We start from the raw sequence: 27916 nt of genomic DNA, 5'->3' as shown, positions 1-27916 counted from the left end.
ACATGGTCCTCGTACATCTGGGGCACCGCTTAAAACCCAAATTTCCCAGCGTGTAGCAGATGGACTCAGGACCAATGGGTATAGAATGCTCCTGATAGCAGTTGGAGACCGAGTCAGATTTCAATCTGATGTCAGCACTACATATACCCGTGCAGGAGGCTCTGCTCTTCAGTATTTCTCCATCTCCTTAGCAATTTGGGACTCTACACACGCTTGCACAGCGTTAGGAAATCCAAACCAAAGAAAGAAAATTCCAAAATCTTACCTCTACAAGACGAGCCTCGCTCTCTTGTGGTGATACCTAAGGGTCCCTCCCCCAGTCGAGAATTCCTGAGGTGATTTCCGAGATCCCTCAGAGGTAAACCTTGGTCTGGCAGCCGGTTCCCGGCGTGGACTTAGCCCCCAGGAACGGGCGTGGCTGAGAGGCAGTGGGTGGCATACCGAGCACGGCGGTGAAGGTATTTCCCTCTCTCTGTGCAGCCGGAGACCGCCCGGCATGAGACCGGGAAGCACCAAGATAAGGTAAGGTAGGAAACTTTTCTTAAAGTCTACGGTCTCCGAGGCTTGGATAGCCGCACAGATTGCCCTCCGGTGTTTGTCCCATCAGGTTGAACAGCCCTGTCTGAGCTAGACCCTGATTCGGTATGGGGATCCTCTCTCATGGAGACCCTCCGGGGGGGGGTGTCGCCATCTTGCCCATGTGGTCGCTGGTGCCATCTCCCCCCTTGATCGCCATATTGTCTGCACAATTGAGCCGTGTGCACAGCAGCGAGACAGGCACATAAACTACTTGTGAGCATAGTGGCACGTGCACATGTGCTGTGCGCACAGCGATGCGCACAAAGGTGCCAGGAGCACAGCGGCACGCTCAATGGCACCGGGCGCACAGATTAAGCCAGTGCGCACAGCGACGCGCGCATCTCTCCCTAGGCACACATAGCAGCCTGCACGCACATCTTAGCACACGGAGCGCATATCTAAACCTCCCGCTGCGCGCATATAGGCGCACAGACGAGTTTTGATCGACTCCAAGCGCTCAAATCATGGCACCACCGGCCAAGAAAGCCAAGGGACAAGCTCTCTGCCCAGCCTACCACCTGAGAGTGGCACAACACGAAGTGGCTTGTGTCTTGTGCCTGCAATGCGAAGAGGCCCTGGGGGAACCAGGACAAGGACCGCCCTCCCACTCAGCCAGTAGAGGAATCCGGCTCCACCAACGATAGTACCCCGGACCTCTCCAGCCCCAGCTCGGCCCCTACTCAGCTGGGCCCCTTGGGGGAATGCCGTTGGCTTCAATATGGACCCAGGAACCTTTTCCTGGGTAGAATTCTTCAAAGGGTTGCAAACCTTTGTCCAGACACAATCTGTGCCACCGGTGACACAGCCACAGCCTCCACCAGAAGACCAAAACCTTCCAGGCCCCTCTCAGCCTCCCCGAGACGTGCCTCCTCTTAGGGGACACAGACACCTCGGAGGAAGAACCAGACTCCCTGGAGGAAGGAGAAATCCCTCCAGGAACAGAACCATACCGAACCATGATGCGTTTCTTCTCCAGAGACGAGTTACCAGACCTCGTGTCTCTGAGCCTGAAGGAGCTGGCCATCCCAGGCACAAGCGCCACAGCGGAGCCAAAGACGAACCCTCTGCTGGTTGGGCTCAGTCAGGCCTCATGCCATTTCCCATTGCTGCAGGAATGGAATGCACCGGAGGCCAGTTTCAAAGGAGGATGGGCCCTAGAAGCCCTATATCCACTGGAACCCTTAGCCAAAGAACTCCTGGTGTTACCCAAAGTGGGCACCATGGTCTGCGCTGTCACGGAGCGCACTACTATTCCAGTCGAAGGAGGAGCGGCACTCAAGGATGCCCAGGATAGACGTCAGGAATACATCCTTAAACAGTCATTTGATGCAACAGCTATGTCACTACAGATCACTGCCTGCTGTGCCGTGGTGACACGTGCCTGCTTATCACTTGCCAGGAACGGTACCACGCCCGTCAAAACATTAGAACCAGCGATATCCTTCCTCTTGGATGCGATGTCTGACCTGGTGTGCACCTCAGCCAGGGGCATCTCTTCCATTGTGGCAGCCAGAAAACAAATCTGGCTCCGAAGCTGGTCAGCCGATGCGACCCCCAAGACTAACCTCATGAGAATGCCCTTTAAAAGAGCCCTCCTGTTCAGAAGCGTACTGGAGAAGTTAGCCGACAAATGGGGCAAATCCCCAGTACCTCTGCTACCGGAGGACAAGAACAAAAGAAGCCATCGCCCTCTCCCCGAGCATCCAAGGGCAGAGGATCACAGCGCTTTAGACCGTACAAGAATATATACCAAGCACCTCATCCTGCAGGCAGGGGCCAGTCCTTTCGGAACAAACACAATAAGAGGGGAGCCGGTCCAGGTCCCAGCCGCACCCCACAATGAGAATCAACAGACCCATCAACAGGAAGAAGCCATAGGGGGCAGGCTTGCCCTATTCTACCAAAGATGGGTCGAAATAACGTCAGACAAGTAGGTCCTAACCCTCATTCGAGAGGGATACTATCTGGACTTCCACAGCATCCCTCCAGACAAATTTGTGAAATCCCCTTGCCACTCCCCCTCCAAGAGGACAGCGGTGGAAACCACGCTGACAAAATTGCTCTCCCTAGAAGCTATAACACTGGTGCCCACGCACCAACAAAATACTGAGCACTATTCCATCTATTTTATCATCCCCAAGAAAGAGGGAACGTTCCGGCCCATCCTGGACCTCATGTCTGTCAACCGCTACTTGAGGGTACCACACTTCCACATGGAAACCCTACGTTTGGTCATAAGGTCAGTAAAGCCAGGAGAATTTCTGACCTCCCTGGACCTGTCAGAAGCCTATCTGCACATCCCGGTCCATCACGACCACCAGCGCTTTCTACACTTCACAATCATGGACCAACACTACCAGTTCCGGGCGCTACCCTTTGGACTAGCTACTGCTCCTCGGACATTCACCAAAATCATTGTGGTAGTGGCAGCGACACTGAGGAAAGAAGAATCCTCGTACTCGTACCTGGACGATTGGCTGATCAGGGCAAAATCTCCAGAAGAAAGTCATCAGGTGACCACCAGAGTCAAGAATCTACTGTAGAATCTCGGGTGGGTTGTCGACGCTACCAAGAGCTGCCTGCAGCCCTCCCAATCATTAGAATACCTGGGAGTCCGTTTCGACACTCAACAAGACAAGATCGTCCTTCCCCCTGCAAGGAGAAGAAAACTGGTGAACGGCACTTGCCCCACGGTATGGGATTACCTCCAAGTCCTCAGCCTCATGACATCGACCCTAGAAGTCATCCCATGGGCAAGGGCTCACTGGAATGCTGAACCACTACAACGTTCCCTCCTGTCACGATGGAACCCGATGTCCCAGGACTACACCGCTCACCTGCAGTTACCTTCGGATGTACAGATCCAGCTCCTATGGTGGCTACAAGAAGACCACCTGAGCAAGGGAGTATTTATTTATTTATTTATTTATTTATTCAACTTTATATACCGACTTTCAATTTAATATCAAGGCAGTTAACAATCATGGAATTTGCAGTAGCAAGATTCGAAAAAATATACCCATATAACAAACTTCTCACTATAGAGTAAGGATATCCCCACCGACCTGGGTCCTGCTCACCACAGATGCGAGCCTGTGAGGGTGGGGAGCCCACTGCCAGGAGCTGACGGCCCAGGGGCAATGGCATAAGGAAGAGTCTGGATTGAACATCAACCAACCGGAAGCCCGAGCAGTCAGACTAGCCTGCCTGCGATTCAGTCACAGACTCCGGGGAGAATCGGTCAGTCATGTCTGACAACGCCACAACAGTAGCCTACATCAACCGCCAGGGAGGAACCAGAAGCCAATAGGTGTCCCTGGAAATAGACCCCCTAATAGCATGAGCGGAAGCAAACCTGCAAGGGATCTCAGCCGCCCACATTGCGGGAAAAGACGACGTCACTGTGGATTACCTCAGCAGAGAAAGTCTAGACCCAGGGGAATGGATGCTGTCGACCACAGCATTCAAGTTGATGATAAACTGCTGGTGAACTCCAGCCATGGATCTTCTGGCAACTCGGTCCATCGCCCAAATTCCCAACTTCTTCAGCCGCAGACGAGACCCACAATTCCAAGGGATCGATGCCCTCGTCCAAATCTCGCCACAGGAAGACGTGCTGTGTATGCCTTCCCTCCATGGCCACTACTGGGTGGGATCATCCGCAAGATAGAACACCACAGGGGCTTAGTGCTTCTAGTGGCCCCGGATTGGCCAAGAAGGCCGTGGTACGCAGACATGCAAAGACTTCTGGAGGGGAGCCCCCTGTCCCTACCTCCATACAGGGATCTGCTCTAGCAAGGACTGATCCTCCATGAAGACCCAACTCTATTCTCTCTTACGGTCTGGCCATTGAGAGGACGCGCCTGAAGAAGAGCTGATACTCGGGGGCAGTGATTGACACCTTGTTCCGAGCACGCAAGTTCTCCACATCTCTAACCTACATACGAATATGGAGAATATTCGAAACCTGGTGTGAAGACCGCGACATACTTCCGCGGACAGTCAAAATGCCCACGATCCTGGAATTCCTGCAGGATGGCTTACAGAAGGGGTTGCCTCTCAACTCCATCAAGGTTCAGGTGGCCGCGTTGGCTTGCTTCAGAGCCAAAGTGGACGGCATCAGTCTATCTTCACACCCAGATGTCTCCCGCTTCCTGAGAAGGGTCAAACAAATCCGGCCACCACTAAAGTGGCCGGTACCCCTATGGAACCTCAATCAAGTATTAGACTTCCTAGCGGAAGCTTCCTTCAGACCTGTCTGCGGGCTGTCTCTACGGCTTCTAACCTTGAAGACGGCGTTTCTATTGGCAATATGTTCAGCCTGTCGCATCTCCGAACTTCAAGCACTATCCTGTCGGGAACCATTCCTCAGATTCACACCGGGATCCATACAGCTACGCACATCCCTTCCTTCCTTCCAAAGGTGGTTTCTCATTTCCATCTAAACCAAACCATCTCACTGCCATCTCCAGACGAGCATAAGGACTCGGAAGGCTCGCCGCCTTTGCCATCTTAACGTTGGCAGATTATTAGTCCGATACCTGGAAAGGTCGGAATCCGAACGAAAGACTGACCACCTATTCGTCCTTCACAGCAGGAAGAAACAAGGGGAAGCAGCCTCACGGGCAACCATAACCCGCTGGATCAAAGACGTAATCAAGGCGGCCTACGTAGAAGCAGGGAAGCCTCCACCTCTACAAGTCAAGGCCCATTCCACCAGAGCCCAGGCAGTGTCCTGGGCAGAAACCAAGATGCTGTCACCCGCCGAGATCTGTTGGGGGGCGACATGATCCTCCATTCACAACTTCTCAAGGTTCTACCGCCTGGATGTTCAGGCCCAGGAGGACACAGCATTTGCAAGAGCAGTACTAAGTGGGCTACGGGCAGCCTCCCACCTGGTTCAGAAGTAGCTTTTGTACATCCCATTGGTCCTGAGTCCATCTGCTACACACTAGGAAATGGAGAAATTACTTACCTGATAATTTCGTTTTCCTTAGTGTAGACAGATGGACTCACGGCTGCCTCAGAATAAGGAAACCTCGGGTGACAATCCCTGAGAGCAAGACAAGCATGGGTATGCCACACTTTACCCCTAGTTAAGATGCCCATAATTACCGGGTGTCTGTGTTTCTCGGTTGAGTGCACTGGTGGTCTCCAGCTAGAATTCAAGTCAACCAGTCCAAGTTAATCAAGTTATTCAAACACACATATATCACAATTGCTTTTCGAGGAGAATACTGAAGAGCAGAGCCTCCTGCACGGGTATATGTAGTGCTGACGTCAGATTGAAATCTGACTCCGTCTCCAACTGCTATCAGGAGCACACTATACCCATTGGTTCTGAGTTCATCTGTCTACACTAAGGAAAATGAAATTATCAGGTAAGTAATTTCTCTAGTAGACGTGTTGCAAAATAAAAGGGATGTGAGATTGAAATCGATGGCGGCAGCTATCTATTGCCGACGGGCACTGAGTGCACAGTTGCCCCGGGGGATTGAAAATGAAAATAAACTTACTGATAAACGTTGCAAAACCTGTCTAGGACGCTAATGGGAAAACTGGGGGGACCCTGCATTGACCACATGAGGAAGCAAAAATTATTTAGCAAAAAATGCTTTAAAGAAGTAGGCCTAAAAAGTTGACAAATTGAGGCTCTCACTTGACCGCTCTCAGATGACAGAAAAGAAGAGACTAAAGGGAACCCCATGTGGACGTGTCATATAATGTGTGCTCAATGAGGGTCAGTCAAAGTTCTAAAAATTTTTATGTAAGTTTTCCGTGCCGGGCTCCATCCAATAATGTCACCTATGTGTGAGGATTGCCATCCTTCTTGTCCTTGCAAAATCATAGATTCTCTTCAGCCACCAGCAAATAGTCTTCTGCTCTCAATGCTCTTCTTACTATATCTCCAGAAAATGGTAGGCAGATGCTCGTTCTCCTTGATAATCTCCCTGCAAGATGACCTGTAGTGGAGGAAGACCGAGCTTGGGTGGAAAATTCCTGGGTGCCCAGTTGCCCGGGTACATAAAAATTGGCACATGGCACTTGCTGCTGGCCTGCATCTGGAAAGAGCTGCTGTATCCTGGGACACTTTTTGCCAGCACAGATGAGGCTGAAGGGAAGAGAAAAAAAAATAAAATCAAAACAAGTATATCTATGTGTGTGTATTTATTTTTGTTAGTAAAAAATATTTAAACACACCCAGAAAAATATAGGCAAACAAAAAAAAAAGTAAATAGGAAAAAGTAAAGACAAAACCAGAAAAAGCAAAAATAAATTCCCTGTATGTACCTGGATCAGTCCAGACCATGGATTTGAACCTCTTTTTCAGCAGGTGGAGACAGACCAAAACTGAAAGGGTATCCTGTATGAGGACAGAGCCTACCCTGTAACCCTTCAGTATTTGTCTGTCTCCAGCCGGTGGAACAGCTCACCCTGTGGTTCCCTGTTAACTTCTACTTGTCCCTTCTGGGCGTTTTTCCCTTCTGTGTGTCTATCGTGTTTGGATCAAGCAAGTATTTCTGAGTTATTGTTTAAAAAAAAAAAAAAAAAAAAAAAGTGTGAACTCTGGATCCTTCACAGGAGACAGTCCCTGTCTCCTCACTCTTGGGGGGCTTGGCCCCTTGTTTTATATAGCCTAGGCTCCCTTTTCCTGGTGATCCTCGGCTGCAGGGGTGAAAATTGGTGGTGCCAGTCACTCCCCCCTGTTCAGCTCCCTCTCTCCTTCTCTTCTGTACTGCTGCTCTCCCTTCAGTGGGATCCATGGTTTTGTGGCTGCTGACAGGGACCTTTGTTAAAAAAAAAAAAAAAAGGTGATTTTATCCAGAGGAATCCCTGATAAGTTTAACAGAAGGCTCCTGCCTTCCCTACTCACTTTTGCAGCTTGAGAGAGTGAATTGAGAGCGTGTACAGTTCATTCTGTGCCTCCGCTCCTTCAGCACCGGCAGCTCAGCTTATCTTAGTGCTGCCCCTCCCCCACCCAGCAGCCATGCCACGATCGATTTGAGCCCCGCACACTCTCCTCTACTGGACCCTGACCTGGGACCCGTTTTTCCACTGATTTTGTGCTTTTGCTGCACAAATCTTATTTAGCGAGTTTGCAGGAAGAAGCAGCCCCCCCGCCGCCCCCCCCCCTTTGGCTAAGGTCCCTCGGCTCTCTGTCCCTCTCCCCTGCAGCTCCTGACGGGCAGGGGGCGACCCGGGTCCGGGTGGTTCAGGGGCCCCTCCCCCTGCCTGCCCAGGATCCGAACCAGGACCCAGATTCAGCTGATGCTCCCTCCTCCTCCCCCCCCCCCGCCGGAGGGGGATGACCCCCAGGTTCTCAGTCTCTTCCGCAGGGAGGAACTGGAGCCGCTTCTCCCCTTCATCTCACAGGAATTGGGGATTGACTGTCCCTCAGTGGACGAGTTCTCGGCAGCGATGCCATCTTCCTCGGACCCGGTCCTGGCGGGGCTCAGGGCCCTCCTGTGCTCTTTTCCCTTCCATCCCATGCACAAATGAATGCTTCTAAGGGAATGGCAGGCCCCCGAGGCGGGCCTCCGGGTCAGGAGGGCCATGGAAAAACTTTATCCCCTCCCGGAGGAGTGTTTAGAATTATTAAGAATGCCTAAGGTGGACTCCTCTGTGACCGTGGTCACTAAGCATAGCACTATACCGGTCGTGGGGGCTACAGCCTTACGGGATGTCAAAGACCTCAAGCTGGAATTCCTTCTCAAGCGCATTTTTGAAGTCCTGGCCTTGGGTGTTCGGGCGTCCATCTGCAGCAGTCTCATGTAGCGGGCAAGCCTTAGGTGGGTCCAACAATTACTCAGCACCCAAGACCTCCCGTCTGCAGAGACAGAGCAGGCTGACAGGTTGGAAGGCGCTATAGTGTATGGGGTGGATGCCCTATATGACTGCTCCTCTGGCTCCGACACTGGGCAGCTGATTTGTCTTCTAAGGCACAGCTGGGAACCCTCCCCTTTAAGGGTAAGTTGCTTTTCGGCGAAGATCTGGACCAGCTTATTAAATCCTTGGGGGAGAACAAGGTCAATAAGTTGCCTGAGGACCACCCGAAACAGGCTAGATCCTTCTTCCCAACGCGTACCCGTTTCCGGGGCCAACGCCGCTATATCCCTAGAGCAAGGGGAAAATTCTTGTCGGCCCTTTCGAGATGCAGCTATCCACCATCCTGCGCCCAAGCCCGCCTCCCAATGAGAATCCGCCGGCCCATCCCTCCGTTCCCAACTTAGGTGGTCATTTGTCCCTGTTCGTGGAGGAATGGGCCAAGATCACGTCGGACCAGTGGGTCCTCAAAACCATCAACAAAGGCTACGCTTTAGAGTTTGCTCGCGACATCCCGGACTTGTACATGGTTTCTCTGTGCGGCCACCGGAAGCGGCCTGCGGTCACCCAGACTCTTCTCAGACTCCAGAGGCTGGGGGCCATCTGCCCAGTTCCGGTGGTGGAGCGAGGCACCGGCCAATACTCAATCTACTTCGTGGTCCCGAAGAAGGACGACTCCTTCCGTCCCATCCTGGATCTCAAGAGGGTCAACTGGGCCCTCAAAGTGCCCCATTTCCGGATGGAAACCCTTCGGGCGGTGATAGCGGCGGTACATCCCGGAGAATTCATGGCCTCACTCGATATGACGGAGGCCTACCTGCATATTCCGATCCGTCCCGAACATCAGCGTTTCCTCCGGTTTCACACCTTAGGTCAGCACCTCCAGTTCAGGGCCCTGCCCTTCAGTCTCGCCACTGCACCACGCACGTTTACCAAGGTGATGGTGGTGGTGGCGGCAGCCTTCGGAAGGACTGTGTCCTGGTCCATCCGTACTTGGACGATTGGTTAATCTGGGCCAAGTCGGAGACCCTATGCCGCCAGGCGGTGGACCGCGTTCTTGCGCTCCTCTCGTTCCTAGGTTGGATAGTCAACTTCTCCAAGAGCAATCTCCATCTGTCTCAGGTCTTGGAGTTCCTGGGGGCTCGCTTAGATACCCGCGTTGGCAAGGTCTTTCTACTGGACTCGAGAGCTTTGAAGTTGATGGATCAGCTCCAGGTCTTCTTCTCCATGCCTCTCCCCACGGCATGGGATTATCTGCAGGTCTTGGGGACCATGGCTTCCACAATCGACCTGGTCCCCTGGGCATTTGCACATATGCGACCGTTGCAGAGAGCCTTGCTGGTTCGTTGGCAACCGGTAACAGAGCAGTTTCAGATGCAGCTCCCGCTTTCCAACTCTATCATCAGCGAATTACAATGGTGGCTTTCTCTTAAGCATCTTCTCCGTGAAATGTCCCTTTGGACCCCGCAGTGGATGGTAGTCACCACAGATGCCAGCCTGTCCGGTTGGGGAGCACATCAACTGCCTGGAGACCCGGGCGGTTTGTCTAGCACTCAAGGACTTTCTCCCCCTACTTCGGCAACGGGCAGTCCGGGTGCTCTCGGACAAATCTGCCACCGTGGTGTACATCAATCGCCAAGGGGGCACCAGGAGTAGACTGGTGGCCCTCAAAGCAAATCGCCAGCTTGCGTGGGCGGAGCGGCACCTGGACTGCCTCACGGCCTCCCACATAGCAGGCAACGAGCACGTGCAAGCCGACTTCTTGAGTCGTCAGTGCCTGGACCCAGGTGAGTGGGAACTGTCCGACACCATGTCTCTCATCATCGACAGGTGGGGTCCTCCGCACCTGGACTTGTTGGCAACTCTGAACAATGCCAAGGCTCCCCAGTTCTTCAGCCTCTGGCAGGAACACGGCGCAGAAGGGGTGGATGCTCTAGCCCTTCCGTGGCCGAGAGACGTTCTGCTGTACGTGTTCCCTCCATGCCCCTCATAGGGAAAGTGCTCAGACAGATAGAGCTTCACAGAGGCCCGGTCATTCTCGTAGCTCCCGAGTGGCCTTGCAGACCGATGTTCGCGAATCTAGTCAACCTGGCGTCGGACGGTCCTCTTCACCTGGGCCATCTTCAACACCTTCTCAGTCAAGGTCCTGTATCTTTCGACCAGGCGGATCGTTTCTGTCTTGCGGCTTGGCTTTTGAATGGTGCAGGCTAAAGCGGAGGAGATATGCTGAGGACGTCATCTCCACCATTTCGCGGGCCCGCAAAACTTCTACTTTCCTTGCCTATGTCCAGGTCTGGAAGGTTTTCGAGCTGGCCTGCGTGGAAGTGGGCGTTACTACACGATCGGCCCCGGTCTCGCTTGTCCTCTCATTCCTCCAGTGAGGTCTCTCTAAGGGTCTCTCCTTTGACTCACTCCGTGTTCATGTGTCTGCCCTCTGTTCTCTCTTGGGCAGCCTCGACGGTCACGCGGTTGCGTCTCATCCGGATATAATCCATTTTCTCAAAGGGGTCAAACATTTGAAGCCACCGCTGCGTCCTACTTGTCCCTTGTGGAGTTTGAACTTGGTCCTTCAGGTGCTCTGTCGGGCTCCCTTTGAGCCCCTTTGCCATTCCACTCGCAAGGATTTGACGCTCAAGACGGTATTCCTGGTTTCCATTTGCTCCGCCAGACGGGTGTCTGAGATCCAAGAGTTGTCTTGCCGCGAGCCCTTCTTACGTTTTTCGGATTCCGGGGTCTCTCTCAAGACTGTTCCATCATTCTTACAGAAGGTCATGTCGTCTTTTCATGTCAATCAGTCTGTCGAGCTCCCTGCGTTCTCTTCTGCGGACATTGCAAGCCCTGGCGGGGATGACCTACGCCATCTGGATGTGAAAAGCATTCTCATGCATTATCTGGAGGTCACTAATGACTTTCGAGTGTCTGATCGTCTTTGTGTTATAGAGTGGCCCCAACTGGGGCAAACAGGCCTCTAAGACTTCGATATCTCGCTGGCTGAAAGAAGCGATATCCTCGGCTTACATATGTCAGGGACACCCGGTCCCAGAGGGCCTCAAGGCCCATTCCTTGGGTTCACAGACAGCTTCCTGCGCTGAAAGTCAGTCGGTCTCCCCGCAGGAGATATGCAGGGCAGCTACCTGAAAGTCCCTGTTGCTTGACATTACCGCCTTGATGTTCAAGCGCCAGTTTTTGGTTCTTTTGGGCGGCAGATACTTCGAGCGGGCCTGACAAGGTCCCACCCTGTCTAGGGAAGCTTTGGTACATTCCATGATCTGGACTGATCCCGGTATGTACAGGGAAAGGAAAATTAGTTCTTACCTGTTAATTTTCGTTCCTGTAGTACCACGGATCAGTCCAGACGCCCTTCCCTTTCTATCATCCTGTCCACTCGAAGATCCTTATGTTATGTATGTCCTCATTGGAGGCACCGGAAGCATCCATGTGATGATTATGGGCATTCATGCAAGAGTGTCCATACACGGAGTTCATTCATTTATTCACTGTTGCTCCTAGATCAATATTTTTAGAGTTCTCTTGTGGTTTGCTCGAGTTCTTCTGTTGCTTGCTTGTTCCATGGTGTTTATCTTTTCTGCTTTGACAATGGTTATACTGAAGGGCTACAGGGTAGGCTCTGTCCTCATATAGGATACCCTTTCAATTTTGGTCTATCTATCTTTTAGTCTGTCTCCACCTGCTGGAAAGGAGGCTCAACCCATGGTCTGGACTGATCCATGGTACTACAGGAACGAAAATTAACAGGTAAGAACTAATTTTCCTTTTACAATGAAAATATTTTTTTCTGGTTCCTTACAAAAAAACCTTAATGCCAATTTTTTTTTTTTTTTTATTTACCACACCTGGATGCTGGGCATCATCAGGAGTGCAAGAGCCAAGCTTCCTGTGAAGGATCAGAGCTGACAGGCTGAAATGTTTTATGTATCTGAGGGGAGGGGGTTAAAAGAGGGTAAATTCTGGCAGTATTAGGAATATATTTGCCTTTTTATTATCTCACCAGAGCTAGTATCTGTGGTTGGCATGTTAGGCCTTTTACATCATTTTCTTATCTGCATTGCCCTTATCTACTCAGGTCTCCTTCAAGAAGACAAGAAGGCGCGTTAAGAGAATACGTAAAAAGGAAAAAAAGGTAGTGAAGGCAGATGACCTTCTGCCTTTTTGCAACGATATGACAGAGGAAGACTTCGGATCCAGGTATCAACTCTCCCTTCCTCCCCAACCATATGAGAGCTGCACATCATAGCATACACCTGACATCCACTGCCAACCAGACTTTCTTTGTAAAATAACTTTCCTATACGTACCCGGATCAGTCCAGACAGTGGGTTGAGCCTCCTTTCCAGCAGGTGGAGACAGACTAAAACTTGAAGGATGCCCTATATCAGGACAGAGCCTAATCTCTACCCCTTCAGTATTCATCTGTCTCCAGCAGGTGCAGCATCTCCCCTTCAGTTCTCTGTTGTAGGCTAGTCAGCCTCTTCTTCTTTCTTTTTCGGCTCAAGCAAGTAGTTCTTTGATTCCCGCTTGTTTTAGAAACAAAGGAAAAAAAAAATCTATGAAGGAAATTTTGCCTTCTTTTAGTGCTTTTACTGTTTTTGTGTGGGAGACGTCCGTCTCCCAGCTCTTGCCCGGCTCAGGGGGGCTTTGCCCCTTTTGCAGGAGGGGGTTCCCTGCATAGTCCTGAGTCCGTGTGCGCTTCCAGGTGTGGGGACCGACGCTCTCCGGGCCTCGTTCCCCCTCTGGCTGCCGAGAGGGTTTTTAACCCGCTGCTGTGCTCAGTATAAAAAAAAAAGTTTAAAACTTTCAATAAGTTGCAGGTACTCACCTACCTCTAACTTATTTGCAGCAGTTGACCAGCTTTTTAAATTTTTTCTGGTCAGAGTAGGGCTAGAACCGGCAGCCAGAGAAGCAGAAGGCAGCAGGTTTCCTGCCTGCTCTCTCCTGCTGTGCAGGCTGTCAATCAAGCTTTTTTTTTTTCAGCTTTTTTTCTTCAGCCGTGGCTTAGCTATGTCCCGGCTGGCAGCCTGCCTTTCTTGTGGGCTGCCCTCTTCACGTTTTTCGCGGCAGGGCCTCTGCACTGCTTGCCTGCCAGGTGGGGAAGGTCCCTCCTCGGCAGAACAAGCAAATTTAGCCCGGGGCTCCACTCCTCCCGGCATGGCTAGGCCTTTCCCAGGTCTGCAGAGCCTGGGAACGGCTGCCATCTTGGATTTTTCATCGGGGCCGATTTCAGTGCTCCCTGGCGCTGGGGGGCCAGATTTTTTTGATTTAACCCCGATTTGGCCCCCGCGGGTGCCCAGGAGGGGGGTCCTGACCTTCCCTCGCCCCCCCCTCCCCCGCCAAATCCAGGGTCCCGTTTTAAGCGGATTTCGTCCTCATGCACAAATCTTATCTAGCTAGCCTGCATGAGCTGGACAAAAGCCCCCCCCCTTGCCCCCCCCCCCCCGCCAAAAATCCCTCGCTCAGCGCCATTGACCACTGGACCGGCCTTGGAGTCCCAGGGACCAGTTCGGGTGCGGGTGGAGAGTCCCTCAGTGGATAATCTCATGGCCTCGCTCCCTAAGGATATGAACCCGGTTCTGGGAGGGCTCCGGCCTCGGCCTTTCCCTTCCACCCCATGCTTAAGCTCCTTATCCTGCAGGAATGGGAGGCTCCTGAGGGTGCGCTTCGGGTGGGGCGTGCGATGGATAAGCTCTATCCTGTCCCGGAGAAGGGCTTGGAGCTGTTGCGATATCCATCGGTGGATTCTTATGTTTCTGCAGTGGCCAAGCACACCACGATTCCGGTGGAAGGTTCCACGGCCTTGAAGGATTCACAAGATCGTAAGCTGGAGGCTCACCTGAAGCGCATCTTCGACGTTCTGGCCCTTGGGGTCCGGGCATCTTGCTGAAGCAGTCTCATGATGCGAGCGGGCCTCCAGTGGGTCCAACAATTACTCTGCGCTCGGGAGCTTCCGCCAGGTGAGGCAAAACAAGCCGAACGTCTGGAGGCAATCACCGCTTACGTATCGGACACCCTGTACGATCTGGTCCGTGTCCAGGCGAAGGCGATGGTTTCGGCAGTGGCGGCCCGGAGGCTCCTTTGGCTACGCCACTGGTCGGCTGATCAGTCCTTGAAGACCCGTCTGGGCACTCTGCCATCCTCTTTGGCGAGGATCTTGAGAAGCTTATGGACTCCTTGGCTGACAACAAGGTCCATAAGGTCCCAGAGGACCGCCCTAGTCTTCCCGATCCTTCGCGGCCTCTCGCTCTCGCTTCAGGGGCTGGCGTCGCTTCGCTTCTCGGGGGCGGGGCGGTTCTGCGAGAGAGTCTTTTCATGCGCAGTCCTGGTCGCAGTCCTTTCGTGGCAGACGGCCCTTTCGTGAGGGCCTGCCCGTGCGTGCCACCGCTAAACCTGCCACGCAGTGAAGTTCAGCTGACCCATTCCTCGGTTCTTTACCTCGGCGGACGCCTCTCCCTGTTCTTCAAGGAATGAGTCAAGATCACGTCTGATCAGTGGGTCCTCGACATTATCAGAGATGGGTACGCTTTCGACCTCGTCAGGGAACTTCCAGATCTTTCTTTTCTCGCCTTGCGGCCGGGCCAAGAGGGACGCGGTGGTCCAGACTCTCTCCAAGCTTCTGGATCTGGGAGCGGTGGTCCCAGTCCCGGAAAGGGAAATTGGCGCCAGCCAGTATTCTATTTACTTCACCGTGCCCAAAAAGGACGGGTCCTTCTGCCCAATATTGGACCTCAAGAGGGTCAATCGGGCTCTCAAGATCCCCCACTTCTGCATGGAAACCCTGCGGGCGGTCATTGCGGCGGTCCGCCCCGGAGAGTTCCTTGTTTCCCTTGATCTCGTAGAAGCTTATTTTCATATTCCCATTCACCGTGACTATCAGAAGTATCTCCGATTCCACATTCTCAACCAGGACTTCCAGTTTAGAGCTCTCCCCTTTGGCCTCGCGACCGCTCCTCGCACCTTCACGAAGGTCATGGTAGTAGTAGTGGCGGCCTTGCGCCGGGAGGGGATTCTCGTCCATCCCTATCTGGACAATTGGCTCATCAGGGCCAAGTCGGAGACCTCTTGCCGGTGGGCGGTGGATCGCGTCTTGGAGCTCCTTGCCTCTCTCAGGTAGATAGTGAACTTTTCCAAGAGCAAGCTTCAGCCCTCCCAGGAGTTGGAATTTCTGGGAGCCCACTTCGACACCCGAGTAGGCAAGGTTTTCTTACCTCGGGCGCGAGCCCTCAAGCTGATCGATCAGGTCCAGACTTTGATTGCCCTACCTTCCCCGACAGCCTAGGATTATCTCCAAGTCCTGGGATCCATGGCTTCTACCATCGACCTTGTTCCCTGGGCTTTTGCTCATATGCGTCCGTTACAGAAAGCTTTGCTCCGACACTGTCTGTCCCGTTGGCAGCCAGTGTCAGAGCAGTTCCTCGTAGTCCTTCCGTTCTTGGATTCTACTGCCGACGAATTACAGTGGTGGCTGTCTTTCTCATCTTCTGCAAGGGATGCCTCTTCAAGCTCCACAGTGGACAATAGTGACCACGGATGCCAGCCTTTTGGGCTGGGGTGCGGTCTGCCTTTCTCAGTCCACCCAGGGAACATGGTCGCAGACTCAGTCGTGCTGGCACATCAATCGACTGGAAACTTTGGCGGTCCGCCTGGCTCTTCAGGAGTTCCTTCCCCTGATCCGCGGCAAGGCGGTACGAGTCCTGACCAACAACTCCACCACAGTCGCCTACATCAATCGCCAAGGGGGCACTCGCAGTCCCCTGGTAGCCTTAGAAGCCAGCCGTCTCCTCGCTTGGGCGGAGCGTCACCTACAGTGCCTTGCGGCTTCTCACATCGCCGGAAAAGACAATGTTCAAGCCGACTTCCTCAGCCGGCAGTTGCTCGATCCGGGAGAGTGGGAGCTCTCGGTCGCGGCCATGGGCTCTGATAGTGGACAGGTGGGGTCCTCCTCACCTCGACCTCATGGCGACTCTGCGCAATGCCACGGCCAATCAGTTCTTCAGCCGCTGGAGGGAGCACGGCGCAGAGGGCGTGGATGCTCTGGCTCTACCTTGGCCAGCGGACGTCCTTCTGTACGTGTTTCCCCCATGGCCACTGGTGGGGATTCTCGTCGCTCCCGAGTGGCCGCGAAGGCCGTGGTTCATGGATCTCCTCAATCTAGCAGTGGACGGGCCCCTGCGCCTCGGTCATCTTCCTCGACCAGGCCGATCGCTTCTGTCTTGCGGCCTGGCTTTTGAACGGCGTCGCCTGAGGCGCAAAGGTTATAGGGAGGAGGTCACCTCCACCCTGCTGCGAGCCCGGAAGCAGTCGACTTCTCTGGCCTATGTGCGCATCTGGAAAGTTTTTGAGTCCGTGTGTATGGAGGCGGGTGTCCCTGCGCGCTCCGCCTTGATTCCTTTGATTCTTTCTTTTCTTCAGAAGGGTCTCTCTAAGGGCCTCTCCTTCAGTTCTCTACGCGTTCAAATCTCTGTGCTCGGCTCTCTCCTGGTGGACGGTCATGCCTGAGCAGCTCACCCTGACGTGATTCGTTTCCTGAGGGGTGTTAGACACCTCCGCCCCTCCCTCTCGGGCCACGTGTCCGTCGTGGAGTCTCAGCCTAGTCCTTCGTGCTCTCTGTGCGGCTCCCTTCGAGCCTCTTTGCCATGCTACGCTCAAGGATCTTACTCTAAAGACTGTCTTTCTGGTCTCTATTTCCTCTGCTCGCCGTATTTCCAAGCTTCAGGCGCTGTCCTGTCGGGAGCCCTTCTTGCGTTTCTCGGATTCCAGGGTTTCTCTCAGGACGGTTCCTTCCTTCTTGCCTAAGGTTGTCTCTGCTTTTCATGTCAACCAGTCGGTCGAACTCCCAGCGTTCTCTCCGGAGGATGTTGCGGGTACGGCGGGTGGCGACCTTCGTCGGCTAGATGTAAAATGAGTCTTGCTTTGCTATCTCCAGGTCACCAATGACTTCCGGGTATCGGACCATCTCTTCGTCTTTTGGAGTGGTCCCAACCGCGGTAAACAGGCTTCTAAGACCACGATTGCGCGGTGGTTGAAGGAAGCCATTTCCTCGGCGTATCTTTGTCAAGGTCGTCCGCTTCCTGAGGGTCTGAAGGCCCATTCTCTGCGTTCTCAGGCTACTTCTTGGGCGGAGAGTCAATCTGTCTCCCTGCAGGAGATTTGCAGGGCTGCCACTTGGACGTCTCTGCACACTTTTGCTCGGCACTACCGTCTGGATGTACACGCTCCGGTGTTCGGTTCCTTTGGGCGGCAAGTGCTTCGAGCAGGACTGTCTCGGTCCCACCCAGTTTAGGGAAGCTTTGGTACATCCCACTGTCTGGACTGATCCGGGTACGTACAGGAAAGGAAAATTAGTTCTTACCTGTTAATTTTCGTTCCTGTAGTACCACGGATCAGTCCAGACGCCCTTCCCTGTCTGTCTTCTGTCCTCTCGAAGCTTGTTTTCTTGCAGGTCTGCAGATTTTCATATTTTTCTTTGTGCAAGATTACTGAGCAATACCAAGTTGATGCAAGAGCGTATAGGTATTCCATGTTTTTCTACATTATTCTATATTTGCTCCGTTGAGCTTTACAGTTACTTGCTTGATCCTATTCTTGGGTTTGTTGTTTTATGCTTTGACATATGTTATACTGAAGGGGTAGAGGATAGGCTCTGTCCTGATATAGGGCATCCTTCAAGTTTTAGTCTGTCTCCACCTGCTGGAAAGGAGGCTCAACCCACTGTCTGGACTGATCCGTGGTACTACAGGAATGAAAATTAACAGGTAAGAACTAATTTTCCGTTAAAGCAACTGCATCTTTGAGGTGCAAAGGCATCAGTTCTCCTGTGCAGGTTACTGCCCTGGTATTAAAGGAGAAGCCACAGATATGGGTTTTCTTAAGGTGTGATGATTTCCCACCTGAAGGGGCAGCAGCAGAGACCAGATTTAAGATGGGTGCCTTGATTCTGAGCAAAACCAGAATCAAGTCTATATTTCTGTACATGAAATGATTTAAATAGTCTGTATCTTGTATCGCCCTTGAGCAATGTGTTTCAGAATAAGGAGAAGATATAAAGTTTTAAAGAAGTTTGTTTACAATTTTTTTTTGTTTAAGCAGATTGCGAGGGCGAGGGCGGCGGCGGCGTCTGCCAGAGGAAGAGCTAGAGGAGGAGGAGGCAGCTTCAGCTGCATTTTGGGAGAGGCTGGTACAGTCGGATGATGTGCGCGTGGCGAACATGGAAATGAGTGATGAGGGTGAGTGAGATCCCACCTCCTGTTTATATCTAAAATTCCACTCTTCCCCCACCTTCACAGTTTCGCTAGTAGTCAGGCAGGAGGGGAGAGCCCAGGCATTGTTCATCTGTAAGAGGAAAGATGCAGTGAATCTGGTCTGCTGCATTGCATGGGGTAATTTAGAAGCCACAGCGAGGCCTGGAAGTGGCAGCTTGAAGTTGGGGGCTTTACTTCCAAGTTATATATATGTTAATTAGCAGTAAATGCAGACGACTTGTTTCTCATGACATTGTGTACACCCTACTTCATTATTTCAGCATAGCTGCTCAAGAGCTGGACTGTGCTAAAATGTTACTTTAAATGCTGTCAGCAAAACAGAATTAAAAACAAATCAGTTCTGTCTTTTCTCCTAGATGAGGTAGAAGAGAGAAACTTCCCCATGGCCCTTGAAGAAGATGAGGCTGAGCTGGAGCTGCAGAAACAACTGGAGAGAGGTCGAAAGCTGAAACAGATCCAACACCTGAAGGACAGTGGCGAGAAGGTAGTACAGTTCTCCCTGATTAGTCAGAGCAGTTCTTGTACTCTTCATCCTGCCTACAATATGAGAAAATGTCATTCCCTGTACGTATCAGGATCAGTCCAGACTGTGGGTTGTTTCCCCCTTCCAGCAGATGGAGTCAGAGCAAAAGCTGAGAAGGCAGACACCCCCCCCCCCCCTTCAGTATTCCTCTGACTCCAGCAGATGCGGGTCTCATCTACGGTTCCCCTCTTCACTTTTAAGAATTAGTTATTAGTGTCTAGTTCTATCTTAATTTTTGTGGATGGATTTGTCTCTTTAAACAAAAAAAAAAGTGTGTTAATTTAAGGGAAGTTGGGAGCCTGGCCTTGGGTCTGAGCTTGCAGGCAGGACTCGTCAGGGACTGGGCTCTCGTTCTCTTTCTTTTTCTCTCTCTCACTGTCATTTCCCTGGATTGGGGTAAGTGGATTTTCTTTTTCTTTCTTTCAGGTTTGCCTTTTCTACTGCCTGGGGTGTAAGCTGGTGGTCCAGCCTCTCCCCCCATTTTCCCGACCCGGTGCCTGACAGTGGCAGCCCTTGTTGGTCAGAGAGGCTTCATTCCTCTGACAAAGTAAAAAAAAAAAAAAAAAAAAAAGTAAGGGCACCCTTAGAACAAGGGGAGAGTCTTGCTGCTATATCTGCTCTCCAGGGTCGAGTTTGTGTGAAAGATGCAGCATGGTTTTGCCGCTGTAGGCAGCCTTCGGAGGTTTTCTCACAGGACAAGCAGGATGGTTGTCCTCACAAATGGGTGACATCGAGGATGGAGCCCACCACAGAAAACTTCTGTCAAAGTTTAAACAGAACTTTGACTGGCCCCTACTGGGCATGCCCAGCAAGGCACTGACCCTGCAGCCAGCAGGGGTCTCCCTTCAGTCTTCTTTTTTCCGCGCAGCAGTTGCCACGCGGTGAAAGGAGCTCCCTTACCACGTTCCTGACAGGAATTCGGTACTTTTCTTTCCGAAGAAAATTTGCCCCTCAGGGGTCTCCCTTCGACAAATTTTTGTCACTTTTGCGGAAACCGGTAAGTTTTTGCCTTTTTTCCTCGACTACCGTCGAATTTGGCCCTCGAGGCCTGTTGGCACTTACCGAGCCCGCGACTAAATTTGGCCTTAAGCCATGGCGACGGGGTTCCGTCGATGTCCGGATTGTACCCGGACTATGTCAATCACAGACCCCCATAGGGTTTGTGTTTTGTGTTTGGGTAGTGAGCATGATGTCCTGACTTGCACCAAATGTGCCCTAATGACACCTAAGGGTCGCAAGGCCAGGATGGAGAAAATGGGGCTCCTCTTCCATGCACCCACCCCAACGCCATCGATAGCATCGACGTCATCGGAACCGGCACCGTCGAAGTTGCACCACCATCGTCAACCCTCTGGTGACCGTCCACCATCGATGACTTCTCGGCCGTCGACTCCTGTCCCCTCCCCGGATGGGCGAGGAGACCGGAAGGACAAGCATCGCCATCGACGGCACAAGTCTCGGCCTGTCGAGGATCCACAGTCATCGACCTCTGAACAGGCCGAACCACCGACTAAGAGGCCTCGATCAGACTTGGCACCGTCCACGTCTCGTTCGCAGGCATCGAGGAAACCCTCACCCTCTCCGGGTGTGGGAGCCGTGATCCCACCGGTTACGGTGGTCCCTCCGGCTATGCCTCAGCCTCCCTCTCCCGTCGAGCCGGGTATTGTTACCCCTGGTCTCCGGGCTGAACTGGACCGGCTGGTCCAGGAGGCCATCGAGAAAGCGATGCGAAGATTTCAACCTCCATTGGCACTGTCTCCGGCACCGATTCCAGCACCGGCATCGACCCCGGCACCGACTCCGCCACCGAGGAAGGAACCGACCACCGAACCTTTGGTGGAAGCGCTGGCACCGCTACTACAACGTATGGAAACACTTGTACATGCCCTTCCCTCGATGATTCCAGTAGCACCGACAGCGCCATCGTCTCCGACTGGATTTTCATCGGCGGGAGAAACACCGTTCCTGATTCCCCCTTCCGGGGTGGTCCCATCGGTGCCTTCTCGTATATCTCCACCGATTTATCCTTCGGCTCCATCGATTCCAAGACCGGCACCGACTCCATCGGCAGCACCGAAAACCTCGATGCCGTTCCCAGTGCCGATTGTACCACCGGTTCCTCCAAGGTTTCCTTCGATGCCTTCGGATCCTCAACCAGGTCCATCGGGGCTTCAACCCCCAAGTGATCCCTATGATACCTGGGGTGATGATACATCTTCTGACACAGATTTACCATCACCGCCTTCTCCTACAGAGAGTAGAAAAAAATCTCCTCCAGAGGATCTCTCCTTTATTAATTTTGTAAAGGAGATGTCCGAAATTGTACCTTTTCAGCTGCAATCTGAGACCGATGACAGACACCAGATGATGGAACTGCTTCAATTTTTGGATGCCCCAAAAATCATCGCTTCCATCCCCATTCACCAGGTGTTTCTCGATCTCTTAAAGAAAAACTGGGAATCTCCTTCATCTGTATCACCAGTTAACAAGAAGGCTGACTCCACATATCTCGTCCAGTCAGCACCAGGCTTTCAAAAGCCTCAACTGGATCATCGCTCTGTTGTGGTTGAGTCCGCACAAAGAAAGGCCAAACGTCTAAAGCCACACTCCTCCACTCCGCCTGTCAAGGACAATAAATTCCTGGACAGTGTGGGACGGAAAGTGTACCATGGAGCTATGCTGATTTCTCGCATAGCCTCATATCAACTCTACATGACGCAATATAACAGAGCCATCCTTAAACAGATGCAAGATTTTGCTGACTCATTACCTGACCAATACCAGCCACAACTTCAGGCCCTTCTTAACAAAGGGTTTGAAGCGGGGAAGCACGAGATCAGAACGGCTTATGACATCTTCGATGCCTCCACAAAGGTTTCGGCTACTGCCATCTCGGCCAGACGTTGGGCTTGGTTAAAGTCATCCAACCTTCGCCCAGAGGTCCAGGATCGTTTAGCGGATTTACCCTGCTTAGGGGACAATTTGTTTGGAGAACAAATTCAGCAAATTGTAGCTGAATTAAAAGATCACCACGAGACGTTGAAACAACTTTCTTCTGTTCCGTCTGAGGTTTCCTCCAAACAACCACTTAAGAAGGACTCTAAGAAGTTGTTCTTTCGGCCACGCCGTTACTACCCTCCATCGGCCAGGCCTCGTCCAGCTCGATCCTCTACTAGGCCTCAGCCGTGTCAGCCTAGGAAACAAAGGCCTACTGTAGCCCCTCCTCCTGGGCCTGCGGCTGGCCTTTGACTCCCCTGTATGGAACACATGCCAAACCCCTCTTCCAGACATTCCTGTAGGAGGTCGACTGTACCATTTTCTACAACCTTCGTTGCAGATCACCTCAGATCAGTGGGTGCTAACAATTATCGCACAGGGTTACCACCTCAACTTCATAACTCTTCCGGCAGACTCCCCGCCTCTTCAAGCGTGGAGTCTATCCACCCATTTGGCTCAATTACAACAGGAAGTATCTCTTCTTCTGCAATCAAATGCTATAGAACCCGTTCCTCCCTCTCAGCGAGGCAAGGGATTCTATTCCAGATACTTCCTAATTCCAAAGAAATCAGGGGGACTACGTCCCATTTTGGACCTTCGAGCCCTCAACAAATACCTTCAAAAAGAGAAGTTCAAAATGGTAACCCTAGGCTGTGCTCTCTCGACCTCAAGGACGCTTATACCCACATTGCGATCACACAATCCCATCGCAAGTATCTGCGGTTTCTAGTAGGCCACGACCATTATCAATACCGTGTCCTACCTTTCGGTCTGGCTTCTGCCCCACGAGTCTTTACCAAATGTCTCGTAGTGGTAGCAGCATTCCTGAGGAAGGAAGGTGTCCACGTCTACCCCTACCTGGACGATTGGCTAATCAGGGCCTCCACCCAACAGATGGCTCAATCCTCCCTAAAATTGACAATTCAAACACTCCTTTCCTTAGGGTTTCTTGTCAATTACGAGAAATCTTGCTTAGTCCAGTCTCAAACCTTATCCTTCATTGGGGCAGACTTGGACACCTTACAGGCAAAGGCTTACCTTCCTCTTCAGAGGGTCCACACCCTAATCTCCCTGGCTCGCCAGCTCCAGTCTCAGAACACTGCCATGGCTCGCCAGTTCCTCATTCTCCTAGGACACATGGCATCCTCGGTTCAAGTCACTCCCATGACCCGACTAGCCATGAGAGTAACACAATGGACTCTACGACACCAATGGATTCAAGCTTTTCAGCCTCTGTCCTCCATAGTCACAGTTACACAAGCGCTGCGCCTGTCCTTAACCTGGTGGACGATTCAGGTCAACCTCCTTCAGGGCTTACCTTTTCTCCCACCGGATCCGCAAGTAATTCTAACCACCGACGCTTCTCACATCGGTTGGGGAGCCCATGTGGACGACTTCCAAACCCAAGGGTTATTGTCCAAAGAGGAAGCCGAACACCAGATAAATTTCCTGGAACTTCGTGCAATCCGCTATGCGCTCCGAACTTTCAAAGATCATCTAATTCATCAGATAATCTTAATCCAGACGGACAACCAAGTGGCCATGTGGTACATAAACAAGCAGGGAGGCACAGGATCCTTCCTTCTGTGTCAGGAAGCTGCGCAGATTTGGGCGGAAGCCCTCTCCCACTCCATGTACCTCAGGGCCACTTACCTGCCGGGAGTACACAATGTATTGGCGGACCAGCTAAGCCGTGTCTTCCAACCACACGAGTGGTCACTCAACCCTCTCGTAGCGTCCTCACTGTTTCGGAAGTGGGGTTTTCCCCGCATAGACCTCTTTGCGTCCCCTCAGAACCACAAAGTGGACAATTACTGCTCTCTCATTCGGAGCCAGCACTCTCGACCGAGAGATGCATTCTCCCTCAGGTGGACAACCGGTCTGCTCTATGCATTCCCTCCACTTCCTCTTGTGTCAAAGACTCTCGTGAAGCTACGTCAGGACGGAGGAACCATGATCCTGATAGCACCTTACTGGCCACGCCAAGTATGGTTTCCAATACTCCAGGATCTCTCCATCCGCAGGCACATTCCTCTGGGAATGGACCCGCATCTGCTCACTCAAAACGACGGATGCCTCCTCCATCCCAACCTCCAAGCCTTGTCCCTGACGGCATGGATGTTGAAAGGTTAGTCCTTCAACCATTTAACCTTTCGGATTCCGTTTCTCGGGTCCTGATAGCTTCACGAAAGCCTTCCACAAGAAGGTCTTACTCATACAAATGGAAAAGGTACACATCATGGTGCACTTCTCAGTCCCTTGATCCCCTTTCCTGTCCAATCTCAAAATTCTTGGACTATTTATGGCATCTCTCTGAATCAGGTCTTAAAACCTCTTCTATACGAATGCATGTCAGTGCGGTAGCCGCCTTCCATAAGGGTATTGGGGGTAATCCTATTTCAGTACAACCCCTCGTAACACGCTTTCTTAAAGGCTTGCTCCATCTGAAGCCACCCTTATGTCCTCCGGCCCCATCTTGGGACCTTAATCTGGTTCTTGGTCGTCTAATGAAACCACCTTTCGAATATCTGCACTCCTGTGACTTGAAATATCTCACTTGGAAAGTGTTATTCCTTTTGGCTGTTACTTCAGCTCGCAGGGTTAGTGAATTGCAGGCCCTAGTTACCTATCCGCCTTACACTAAGCTCCTGCAGGACCGGGCGGTACTCCGCACTCACCCTAAAGTTTTGCCTAAGGTAGTTTCGGAGTTTCATATCAATCAATCTATCGTACTACCTATCTTTTTTCCCAGGCCCCACTCCAACTCTGGAGAACAGACTCTGCATACCCTAGACTGTAAACGGGCTCTAGCTTTTTACCTGGACCGTACAGTTTCTCACAGGAAGAGCACTCAGTTGTTTGTCTCTTTCCATCCTAATAAATTAGGACAACCTGTGGGTAAGCAGGCTCTTTCCTCCTGGTTGGCGGACTGCATTTCTTTCTGCTATGAGCAGGCTGGCATTCCTTTTCAAGACCGTGTTAAAGCACACTCTGTGAGGGCCATGGCGACGTCAGTGGCACACCTTCGATCGGTGCCGCTTCCTGACATCTGCAAAGCAGCAACCTGGAGTTCTCTCCATACCTTTGCAGCCCACTATTGTTTGGACAAGGCTGGAAGACAGGACTCCATCTTCGGCCAATCTGTCTTGCGTAACCTTTTCCCAACGTGATGTACCAATGCTCTTCCACCTCCCGGTAGGGTGCGGATGCCCTTTCCCAAATTCCAACCCAGTTGTTGTGCCTGTTGCACGTCATTGGGTGCATTTGGTGCAAGTCAGGACATCCTCAGCTCGGTACTCACCCATTTGTGAGGACAACCATCCTGCTTGTCCTGTGAGAAAGCAAATGTTGCTTACCTGATGTAACAGGTGTTCTCACAGGACAGCAGGATGTTAGTCCTCACGAAACCCGCCCGCCACCCCGTGGGGTTGGGTTTGTTTTGTTTTTACTTTTAGGCACTGCCTGTAGCTTTGAACATCAGACTGAAGGGAGACCCCTGCTGGCTGCAGGGTCAGTGCCTTGCTGGGCATGCCCAGTAGGGGCCAGTCAAAGTTTTGTTTAAACTTTGACAGAAGTTTTCCGTGGTGGGCTCCATCTTCGATGTCACCCATTTGTGAGGACTAACATCCTGCTGTCCTGTGAGAACACCTGTTACATCAGGTAAGCAACATTTGCTTTCTCAGTCCTACCTCCATGCTGCGCGATGCCCCGCATGCGGGGAGCTGGCCTTTTGCGTGTCTCGGAAGGGTCTGTGTGCCGGTTGCCTCCCCGGAGGGGAGGGCTCCTCTTGGTCGGACGGCCGCGCCGTTTCGCGCGCAAAATCGCGCCGGGCAGTTGCAGGGCCGGCCCCGTTCCCGGCCGACGCGGGAACGGTGGCCATCTTGGGTTCTTCCGATGCTGCCTCAGTGCATTCTACTGCAGATTTGGACCTCGCACCAGCTCCCTCGCCCCCGATTTTAACTCCGGTGGACTTGCCTGATGGGGATTTGCCTCGGGGGGGGGGGGCTCCTCCCGAGCCTTTTTCAACGGATTTCATTTTGTTAATGCATAGTGCATATTTGGCTCGGCTGAGCCAGCACCAGCAGCCTCTTGACCCGGGTTTACCCCCCCCACCGAAGGTCCCTAGGGTGGAGGAGTCCCATGGGGGGCTGGGGGTCGCTCCTGACTCGGCTGTGGTCCCATCAGCCTCTCTGGTGCGGGTGGTCTCGCAACTTTCTCTATCGGCCCCGCCTCCTCCTCTTCCCCCCCCCCCCCCCCCCCCCCCCCCCCCCAAGATCCCTTTGGGGATCAGGTGCTGGATGACACAGCTCCACAGGTAGAGAGCGATGACCCCAGGGTCCTCTGGCTACTTCAACGGTATGAATTAGACCACCTTATCCCACACGTTCTGGAAGAATTGGATTTGGACCCTCCACAGGAGTCTCCGAAACCAGTTACCACTTCCAAGAAGGGAGATCCGGTTCTGGCGGGGCTCCGTCCACCGGCTAAGACTTTTCCATTTCATCCTAATCTACTGCAATTGTTAACTAAGGAATGGGACACCCCTGAGGCATTCCTGCGGGTCGGCAGGGCCATGGACAAGCTATACCCACTCCGGGAGCAGTACCTGGAGCTCCTCACGGTTCCTCGAGTGGACTCGGCAGTGACGGCGGTCACTAAGAGAACTACCATCCCGGTCACAGGAGGGGCCGCCTTGCGAGATCTGCAGGACTGCAAACTCGAGGTTTATTTAAAGCGGGTTTTTTAAGTATCTGCTTTGGGGGTCAAGCAGCAATCTGTAGTTCCTTGATGCAGAGAGCAGGGGTTATGGTGGGTCCAGCAACTTCTTAGTTCCCGAGACCTTTCTTTGGAGGAGGCATAGCAAGTGGAGCGCCTGGAGGCGGTTGTCTCAAATAGGGCGGATGCCTTATATGATCTTCTCCGGTCTTAGCGCGGTCCATGGTGTCCGTTGTCTCGGCAAGGCGTCTCCTCTGACTACGTAACTGGTTCGCGGATTCTTCATCTAAGGCGCAACTGGGTTCCCTCCCTTTTAAAGGGAAGTTACTGTTTGGGGACGAGCTGGACCAGCTGATTAAGTCGCTGGGCGACAATAAGGTGCATAAGCTACCGGAGGACCGACCTCACAGCTCCAGGGTCTTCGGTTCCTCGTGCACTCGTTTCCGGGGGCAGCGTCGTTTCCACCAGTCTAGACCTCTGGCTCACAAGTCTCCTACTTCTAGATCGCAGTCTTGGTCTCAGTCCTTTCGTGGGCGGTGACCCACTCACAATACCTTTACTCAAGGAGCAGCCTCTAAGGCCTCCCAATGGGGTGTTGCTGGTCCACTCTTCGAGTCCCAGAATAGGGGGGACGTCTCTCCCTCTTCCTCGGGGAGTGGACCGAGATCACCTCGGACCAGTGGGTCTTGGATATTCTACAACACGGTTACGCTTTAGAATTTGCTCAGCCTCTTCGGAACCGGTTTATCTTCTCCCCATGCGGTCCGTCCAGCAAACGGGAAGCTGTCCGCCAGACACTCGATCGCCTTCGTACTCTCGGGGCCATCGTTCCGGTGCCACTAGCGGAATATGGACGCAGCCACTATTCCGTCTACTTCGTGGTCCCCAAAAAGGAGGGGTCCTTTCGCCCAATCTTGGACCTCAAGATGGTCAACAGGGCTCTCCATATTCCTCATTTTTGGATGGAGTCCCTTCGGTCGGTGATTGCAGTGGTACGCCGCAG

At 52.5% G+C, this 27916-nt stretch overlaps 1 protein-coding gene across 2 annotated transcripts in view; it reads left to right on the top strand.

Moving 5' to 3' along the window:
* SART1 (spliceosome associated factor 1, recruiter of U4/U6.U5 tri-snRNP) overlaps positions 1–27916 on the top strand; it is a 254620-nt gene that overhangs the window by 107810 nt on the left and 118894 nt on the right. For both annotated transcript variants that reach the window (XM_029611685.1, XM_029611686.1), the window contains exons 11-13: positions 12488–12609; positions 18505–18641; positions 19034–19161. In XM_029611685.1, coding sequence (XP_029467545.1) covers positions 12488–12609; positions 18505–18641; positions 19034–19161 — 387 coding nt within the window. The remainder of the gene's footprint in view (positions 1–12487; positions 12610–18504; positions 18642–19033; positions 19162–27916) is intronic.

The sequence above is a fragment of the Rhinatrema bivittatum genome, chromosome 8 (assembly GCF_901001135.1).
Source record: "Rhinatrema bivittatum chromosome 8, aRhiBiv1.1, whole genome shotgun sequence".
Lineage (NCBI taxonomy): Eukaryota > Metazoa > Chordata > Amphibia > Gymnophiona > Rhinatrematidae > Rhinatrema > Rhinatrema bivittatum.
Note: the sequence above shows the minus strand (reverse complement) of the source record. Positions and strands in the feature narration are given on the sequence as shown.